We start from the raw sequence: 9,093 nt of genomic DNA, 5'->3' as shown, positions 1-9,093 counted from the left end.
GTGCCCTGTGCTGGGGGGGTGGGGGGTGTAGAGCCCCCTCCCAGCTCCTGAGCCCCTCCTGGCATCAGGGACAAGTGCAGGCAGCTGGGGACTGCAGGGGACATCTCTCTTTAGAGACCCCAAAGTCACAGCAGGATGGCCAGCACCAGCAGGTCGAGACCCCATGGTGACCCACACCCGTGGCCACCTTGGGCAGGGGCAGAGCACGGCTGCGTCACCCCAGGGTGAGCAGCCCTCTCCCACAGGGCACTTTGGCTCCAGGCAGCCCCAAGGGCTTTGGGGACCTGGAGGGGTCCCAGATGCAGCCGAGGAGTCCCCAAGACTGCAGTGGGGTGCAGAACATTGGGGTTTACCCTCACTCCAGCTTTTCCCTCCACTGCTCCCAACTATCCTGGGACCCAACCTCTCCCAGAGCCCACCTTCCTTGGGCTCAGGGTGTCCTGCATCCCCCCAGCTCCTCACCCCTGGTTCCCCCTTGGCAGCTCCAGCACCCCCCACCCCAGGGGGTCTTACACCCCCAGGACAGATGACTGGACACAGTGGGTTCAGCTCTGTTGGTCTTTACTGGCTTGGGGGGACATGCGGGACTGGTGGGGTGGGGGCCACAGTGGCCTGGGCAGGGGACTCGCACACAGCCCTGTCCCACGTTAGGGACATCAACACAAGCTACGGACAGTGGTGCTGCTGGCCAGGGGCTGCCGGCTGCTGGAGAGAAAAGAGTGACCCCCCCCTGCCCTGAAATACAGGTTGTGACATCAAGCTGCATGTCCCCGAGTCATCTCAGTTGTGGAGAGAGGAGGAAGAGAAGAAAAAGAAGAGAAGGTAAGGAGATGACTAGAGAAAGTGGCCAAGAAAAGAAGAGAAGGACAAGAAGGCCAAGAAGAGAAGGTGGCTGAGAAGATGAAGACAAAGCCAAGAAGGCCGAGAAGAGGAAAAGGTGGCCAACAAGAGAAGGCAGCCAAGAAGAGGAGAAAAGAGGAGGAAACCAAGGAGAGGAGAAGAATGAGGAGAGGCAAAAAGAAGAGACAAAGATCAGAAAGAGCTGGCTGCTCTCCAGCCCTGTTCCCAGGCACCCAGGACGCAGCTCTCTGCTCTGGCCACCACCACCGTGGCCACACCACGGCCACCTCCTGTGGAGCTGCTCCCCATGGGGCTGGGGCACGTCCCTTTGTGCCTGGCCCGGGGCTCCATGCAGGACCCCATGCCACCTGGCCACCAGCCACCGTGGGAAGGGTCAGCGGCCATCGCTGCGCCGGGGCCTCTGTGCAGGTGCCATCGCCAGCAGCAGCTCCGCACCCCAGGAGGGTGCTGGGGGCTTCTCCCCATCCTGCCTGCCGCCCGTGGCCACCGAGCTGGGCACCTCACGGCCAGGCATCCTCGTCCAGCCCCTCGCGCTCCCGCGGGGCCCAGGCGGGCTCCAGGAAGGAGGAGAGGACACTTTGCAGAGCCCCCCAGGGCTTGGGGCTGCCAGGGGGGGGCTGCGGGGGGGCCACCCCATAGCCCCGTGGGGTGGGGATCCTGGAGGGCTTCTTGTGGGGCTGCGTGTCCAGCCGGGGCTTGGCCCAGGGGCGCAGGGACGGCGTGGGCGACGGCTCGGGAACCTGTGGGGGGGCGTCCACCATGGCCGGGGGCTCCTCTGTCTCTGTCAGCTCATCCTCCCCCGGTGCCCAGTCGGTGTCAGACTCGGGGCCCCCCCGGGTCTCCCGGGTGTCCCAGGAGGCCGGGAAGCAGCTGCTCTCGTCGGAGGAGCTGGAGAGGGTCGGCCGGCGTCCCGCACCCGCCATTTCGGGGGCCACCGGCGGCAGGGGGCCGACGCCGTTGCCGCTCCGGCGGCCGTCCTCGGCGGGCGGCCCGTGCTTGCCGAAGACATTGAGGGAGGACGAGGAGGAGCTGGAGGAGCAGTAGGCCGAGTCGGCGGCCGTGCCGGGGGGCGGCTGTGGGGGCGCGGGGGGGGTCTCCCCGTCCCCCAGCTCCTCCATCAGCCGCGTGTTGGCCAGGAATTCCTCCTCCAGCCGGCGGAAGAGCTGCTGCTCCTGGCCGGGCTCCAGCCACAGCGGGGCCCGCAGCCGCCGCACCAGCTCCTCCAGCTCCCGCTGCAAGGCCTCCCCGGCCCCGCCGCCATGGGGGGGCTCCCCGGGACCCCCGCCCCGCCGCCCCCCGGCACCTTCCTCCAGGGAGGAGCGGCGCGGGGTGGGCGCGGGGCTGCGGGCGGCCGGGCGGGAGGGGGTCCGGCTGCAGGCAGGGCTGCTGGCCCGGGGGGGGGTCTCTGCCCGTGCCCAGGAGTGCTGCCCGTCCTGCCGCCGGCTGATGAGCAGCAGGGGCTGGGGGCCAGGGCGGCCATGGCTGCGGGCACGTGGCGCGGCACGGCCGGGCCCGTTGGACACCCACGAGCGGCCGCGCTCCTCTGGAGCTGGGTGGCCGGCCGGGACCCCCCCGGCTGGGCTCTCGGCGGCGGGGGGGACCCCCATCCCGCAGGCCTGGGGGGCCGCTCTGTGCAGAGGAGGCCGAGGAGTCGCTGTCGCCTGAGCAGCGGCGGGAGCGGGTGGGAGCGGGGTCACGGTGCCTGGGGAGGCATGGAGAGGAGGGTCAGGGGGGCTGGGGGGCTGTGCACCCCACTGCACCCCCCATTGCCCCCCCTTGCATCCCCCGTTGCCCCCCTCCATTGCACACCTCTATTGAACCCCCTATTCCCCCATTACCTGCCCACTGAACATCCTATTCTGCCCATCACTTCCCCCGTTGAACCCCCTATTCCACCCATTGCCCCCCCACTGCACTCCCCCACTGAACCCCCTATTCCCCTCACTGCCCCCATTGCACACCCCATTGAAGACCCTACTCTCCCCATCATCCCCCGCACTACCCCCCAGTTGAACTCCCTATTCCACCATTGCCTGCCCATTGCTCCCTTCATCGCCCATTGCCCCCTCATTGCACACCCCCACGGAACCCCCTATTCCCCCATTGCACACCCCCACAGAACCCCCTACTCCCCCACTGCCCCCCCTTGCACATGTCCATTGAACCCCCTGTTCCCCCATTGCCCCCATTGCACACGCCCCCGCCCCTTCCCGCCCTCCCAGCGCCGCCAGGGGGCAGCCCGCCAGGCCTGCCAATCACCGCCGGGGGCGTGGCTACGACAGACCCCGCCCCTCCAGACGCTGCGCGCACTGCGCCTGCGCGTTGGGGCGGCGGGAAGAGGCCGGGAGCCTGGTGGGGGGCGGGGAGGCTGTGGGGACTCCACGGCTGCGACCCCCAGAGCAGGGGTGGCGTGGGGCAGCGATGTGCTGGGGCTCTACCAGGGCTGCCTCCAGCACCGGGGCAGGAGGAGTTTGCCCCACGGGCCTGGGGCTGAGGCCTGCTGTGGAGTTGGGCCTTGCCGTGGGGCTGAGGCCTTGCCATGAGGCTGGGCCCTGGCTGTGGGGCTGAGGTGGGGCCTTGCTGTGGGACTGGGCCCTGTCCGAGGGACTGAGCTCCGGCCTTGCTGTGGGACTGGGCCCTGTCTATGGGGCTGGGGCCTGAGAGGTGGTGGGGGTTTCCCAGCTGGGCTGGGGCCTGGGGGGTGGCGGGGTTTCCCAGCTGGGCTGGGCATCCTTCCACTGGCACAGGGTCACAGTAGGCTGTTGTCCCCCCGCCCCTCCCACGCAGCACCCATGGGTGCCTTACCTGAGCGTGCTGGCTGCCCGTGGCTCAGCAGGGCTCCTTGAACGGCCGGGCAGGGGAGCCAGCCCACCCCGTGGGGGCAATCCCTCCTGCTTGCTGCTGGATGGTTGCTTCGGGATGCCTGTGTCCCCGACACCCTTCGGCTGGTAGCTGACCCGCTCCGTCCTGGCATGACTGCTGTCCCCCCCGCCTGAGGGGGGGCCAGCTGCACGGGGGCGGCGGGGGGTGCTGGGGCTGGCGGCGCGGGACACAGGGGAGAAGCTGCCGGTGACGTTTTTTTGTGGGGAGAAGCCCGGGGCACGGGGCTGGGGTAGGCGGTGAGCTGGAAATGGAGATACCAGGTGGTTTGGGGGGAGTCCCTTGCCACCCACCCCACCTTCATGCAGCACTGGCACCCAGCTTTTCCCAACAGGGTTTCCCAAGCTGTGGATTCATCGCCTTGTCAATTAATTGGCCGGAACCCTGCCTTTCCTCACTCCCCTTTCAGCCGGATCAGCACCCAGAGCAGCACAGCCCCAGGGAAAGGAGCTCCACAGCTGAAAAAGCTGGGAGTGGTGAAATGTGGTGAGATGGGGTGGCACCAGCAGGGAGTGTGTGTTGGTGGGCTGGGAGGGGTGGGTGGGGGTCCCCAGAGGCACTCACTGAGGGAGGAGCAGCGGCACGGGTCATGCTTGTCCAGGTAATGTTCCAGTGTGTCCCAGCCGCCACCAACACGCACCATCACATGGCTTCTCAGCACCTGTGGACAGCCCAGTGCCCCGTCACCCTGCTTGTCCCCCAGGACGTGGCCAAAAAGCCACCCCACTCCTGGGTGGGGGCTACGTGTGCTGGCTGTGAATGGCCCCCCAGGTCCCCGGCGTGGGGCAGCTTGTGGGGAGTAAATTCAGCTCAGGGCCCACCCCCCACCACAGGGTGGATGGGCCCCCACTGTGCGGAGGAGGGGGGGAAGGAGGGGGGGGGGGTCCCGATGTAGGGGGGGGATGATGCGGTGAGAGACGTGGTGGCTCTTACTCGGACGAAGATGAGTGTGCTGGAGTCACCCACTTTGTATTTACCCTCGGAGACCTTGACCATGGGGAACTGGGAGGGGCAGGAGCAGCATCCCAGGATCTCCCGCACCTGTGGCAGAGAGGGGAGGGTCAGTGGGGCGTGGACCCCCAGCTGTAGGGCCAGCCCCTATAGCTAGGTGCAGGCAGAGGGGCTGTATAGAGCCCACAGAGAGAGGAGCTGGCTTGGTCCTGGCCTCTTGGCTGGACCCCTGCGGTGGGGATGCTGTGCCCCCCGAGTCTGGCAGCTCCCCTCCTGCCTGTGCTTGCTTGAGGGGGCAGGCCGTGGGCAGCACGCTGCCTGTACCTGCCGGGAAGCAGCTGGGTGGGTTCCTGGGGAGCCCCAGGCGGTGGGGAGCACCCCCAGCACTCACCCACTGTGGGAGAGGGGCCTGGGGGGCTTCCCACGGCCGGCCACCCCCGAGCAGGCTGAGAACAGGCACAACTCATCTCCCGCCAGCCTCGCTCGCTCTCTGGAGCCCACCCGCTGTGGGACCCCCAGGTGTGGGCAACTCAGAGCCACCCCAAAACTGGGAAGGAGGAGGACACCCCCCCTCCAGCCCTGCTAATCCCAGACCCAGGGGGGATCCCCCCCATCAAGCACCCCGCTGTGGGGCAGGCGCCTCCAGCACCCCACATCCACCAGCAGGAAAGGGTTTACCCCCCCCCCCCCTCACAACATTTAACATTTGGCACCAATGAAAAGCCCAAGGGAGGATCTGGGGGGGCCGGCCAGGGGACCCCCCAGCTGAGGGGCTGCCGGGCAGCACTGTGCCCCGCTGCCTGCCCGCCAGCTGCCCGCTCTATCTGGGGTGGCTGCCCTGCCCGCGGCCTGGCTGGGCTGACGTCAGGGATTAGGCAGGGAGCCACGGGGGGACGTGGGGACGCGGGCCGCATCCTGCCCTGGCCCGGGGTGGGACGCAGCGCTGCCTCCCTCACCCCTAAATTTTGGGTTTTCCTTAGATTCCTCTTTTTTTTTTTTTTTTTTTTTTTTCTCCCCAGTTCTGCCTTTCTGTCCATCGCAGGGGTCCAGCCAGGGCAGGATCCGGCCACTCTGGTTCGCATCCGGGGCAGCAGCTGGGTGGCCAGGTCAGCCCCAGCCAGGGGGAAGCTGAGGGCCGCAGTGAGGGGGGGTCTTGACCCCGCTGCCATCCGGTGCAGGGGGGACTTGGGGACCAGTCGGGCCAGATCCTGCACCGTCAGGCTCCTCCCCGGCTCCAGCACTGCCCATAAAAGCCGATGGCAAGGAATTACGCAGCCCAGAAAAATGCAGCCGGGGCTGGCAGCGCCCAGCCATGGGGGTCTGGGGGGCAACGGGGGGGGGGGGGGGGGGGGGGGGCGGGGGGGCTTTGCAGCGATGCAGGGGCGGGGGAGGGTGCAGGATGCTCCCTCCCCTGCCCTGAGTATGGTGGCTGCGGGACTTAATGAGGAATCGGGGTTTCAATTAAAAAATGGCTTTGAGCTTAGGGAGTCAGGGGAGGGCAGACCCCCCCGTGTCCCCCCCATCCCTGTATTAATCCGCTGCCTCGCGCGCGGGACGGATCCTGCACCCAGCCCAGCTTTAATCCCTCCTGAGCCTCCCGGCCCTGGGGGGGCAGGCCCTGCACCCCGGCTTGTCGGGGGACACTACCCGCCCCCCACCATCTCAGCACCCCGAATTGTGGCTGTGAGCAGCCAGGGTGTCCCCATGTCCATCTGCCCATCCTTGGGGACACCAGTGCCAAGGTACTGGGAGGAGGACCAGGACTGGGCAGGAGCAGGTTCCTGGGGTGGGGACCACTGCGGGGAGGAAGTGTTGGAGGGGGGTGGGGGGGTGGGGTTGGGGGGGGGGAGGGGAGGTGACACCCGTCTTCCCACTGTGCTTATGGCCACAGCCACCTCCACGGGGCACAGGTCCGGCAGGGCTAGCTGAGGACCTCCCACGGGCCACCGAGAGCCTGGGTGGGTGGACAGAGAGGACCTCCCGTGGGCCATAAAGCAGCCATTGGGCAGACAGAGAGGACCGCCTTGGGGGGCCATAGAGCAGCGGGTTGGGTGGCCGGTGAGGCCCTCGCCCAAGCATGGGGCTCCCGGGGGAGCGCGTCTCACCAGCTCATCCAGGTTCTTCAGGTCACAGAGGGCAATAGGCCGGGCCCTGCTGGGGTAGGTGGGCACCTGGGGGTCCCGGCTCTCCTGGTGCGTGCCCAGCACGCCATAGGCCATTTGGTCCCTCATCTCCTCCTCGATCTCCTCCTCCATCTGGATCAGCATGGGGGCCAGCATGCCGAACTTGGAGCCCCTCCTGGCCACCTCCAACAAGCAGAGGACAAAGTTCTTCTCGTTCTTCTTCAGCACCAAGTCATTGGTCTCAAACATGAGGACGTCCTGGATGCCAAGGTCCTGCCGGCACCACTGGATGAAGTTAGAGACGTTATCCCGGGCGATGAAGGAGCCAGGCACCACATTCTTGGCTTGGAAGACAACCTCGTTCTGAGGGACACGCATGTGGGCGGCCACCTCGGGGTGCCGCTGCTGGAAGTCCAGGGCAATGCGGTTGACGTTGTTGGCGTGTCGGCAGAGGTGGCAGCCCGTCTCCAGGCTCTCCAGGAAGGTGTCCACCTGGATGTCCAGGTCGTAGAGGGTGTTAAACCACTCGGCCAGGTCCTCCTTCATGGCCTCCAGGTACTCCTCACTGGAGCGGAAGGGACGGATGCTCTTGGAGGCGGCCGACTGGATGTGGCTTGGGTCAGCCATGGTGGGGGCCTGTTGGGGGGGCAATGAGGGGCATTACAGGCAGACGTGGGTGGGTGGGCAGCAGCCCACAGCACCCCCACAGCTCCCCCTGACAAAGCAGTTTGCTGCCCAGTGTCAGTCCCCCCTCCGGTGACCCCTCCGTGCCTCAGTTTCCCCCATCCCTTACCCCTGGGCAGAAGGGTCGTGTTCCCCCCTGCCAAAACCTGCCTGTCCCCTGCCAGGACCTGCGGCACTGGCACTCCATGTCCCCCCGTGTCCCCCCCCGCCCCGTGTCCCCTCTGCCACCCCTTCATTAATGAGTCACTTGTCACCAATGCCCGCCTCCCAGGCCCCTGCTGTGGGACTGCAGCAGGGAGGCCCCCCCCCCCCCCAAGCTGCCCAGTCATGGTGGCATGGTGGGTGTCACCACCCTGGGTGTCACCACCGTGGGAGGTGACACCCCGAGATGCGGTGTCCCCACGGGTGGCCCATGCCGGGGACAGGGACCCTCCCCACCGCTACCAACCCTGAGGGACTGCCCCTGGGGGGCACTGAGCCCCAGTGGTCAGTGATGGGGGGGGGGCACTGAGCCCCAGTGGTCAGTGATGGGGGGGGGGGGGCTGGCACATGGGGGTCCCCTCCTGCCCCTGGGGGGGGGAAACAAGAGCTGGGGAGGAGCCCAGTGCCCCCCACTGCTGCCCCCCAGCCCCACACCCCGGGGGGGTCCCTTCCCTTGGGGGTGTCCCTGCTGCTGGGGGGGGCACGGTGGGGTGCTCCACCCAAGGGCGGGGGCGGGGGTGGGGGGTGTCTCCTGTGCTTGGGGTGGTGTCAGCCGGGGGGGCGGGGGTGTCCCCTTCCCGCAGGGGGGGTGGCTCTTTTGGGAGGGGGGGGATCTATACCTGGGGGGCCTCTTCCTGTGGAGGCTGGGCGGGGGGGGGCGTCTCTTTCTTGGAGGGGTGTCTCTGCTGGGAGGGGGTATCTATGCCCGGGGGGGCCCTTCCCCTGTGTGTGGGGTGTCCCTTTCTGGGGGTGTCCCCTGCGCGGGGGGCCGTGCCTCGGGCGGGCGGGCTGCCGGGGCGGGGGGAGCGGGGCAGCACCTGCGAGGCAGATGCCGACTTGTGCGGGGAACTCGCGGGGGAGGGACACGGGGGGGGGGACACACACGGAGGGGGGGGGGACACGGGGACAGGAACAACCGCCCCCCTCCCCCCAACCCCCCCCCGCACTCACCGCCGGCTCCGCGCTCCGCTACCGCCGGGCCGGGCCGCGCCGCCCGCCCGCTCCCCGCGCCGGGCCGGGCCGCGGCTGTGAGCGCCGGGGGGGCCCCGCCGCCCACCGGCCCCGCGCAGCCCCCGCCGCCATCCGCCGCCGAGGGGCCGCGGCGGGGCGGAGCGGAGCCGGGAGCGGAGCCGGGAGCGGAGCCGGGAGCGGAGCCGGAGCCCAGCGCCCGCAGCCCTGCGCCGCCGCCGCGCCCCGGCCGGGAAGTTGGAGGCGGCCCAGAAAGGGCCGGGACGGGAGCGGCGGGCGGGGGCGGGGGGGACACACAGCGACCGCCCCCCCGCCCGGGTGTGATTTGACACGGCGAGCGGGGTCACACACACACGCCACGGGCCCCCCCCAACCCCTGCGGTGGGGGGCGCCCCCCAGCAGCGGGGCGGGACCGACGTGTTCT

General features: G+C 68.7%; 1 protein-coding gene across 1 annotated transcript; it reads right to left on the bottom strand.

Moving 5' to 3' along the window:
- Positions 1-544: 544 nt before the first annotated feature.
- Positions 545-8,976, bottom strand: GAS2L1 (growth arrest specific 2 like 1). Its single transcript, XM_055797490.1, is given in 7 exon segments — positions 545-2,431; positions 2,433-2,563; positions 3,667-3,985; positions 4,306-4,402; positions 4,675-4,782; positions 6,798-7,451; positions 8,652-8,976. Coding segments are annotated over 6 exon segments (2,370 nt in total). The 5' UTR covers positions 7,443-7,451; positions 8,652-8,976; the 3' UTR covers positions 545-1,361.
- Positions 8,977-9,093: the final 117 nt, after the last annotated feature.

Source organism: Falco peregrinus, chromosome 2 (assembly GCF_023634155.1).
Source record: "Falco peregrinus isolate bFalPer1 chromosome 2, bFalPer1.pri, whole genome shotgun sequence".
NCBI classification, from domain to species: domain Eukaryota; kingdom Metazoa; phylum Chordata; class Aves; order Falconiformes; family Falconidae; genus Falco; species Falco peregrinus.
Note: the sequence above shows the minus strand (reverse complement) of the source record. Positions and strands in the feature narration are given on the sequence as shown.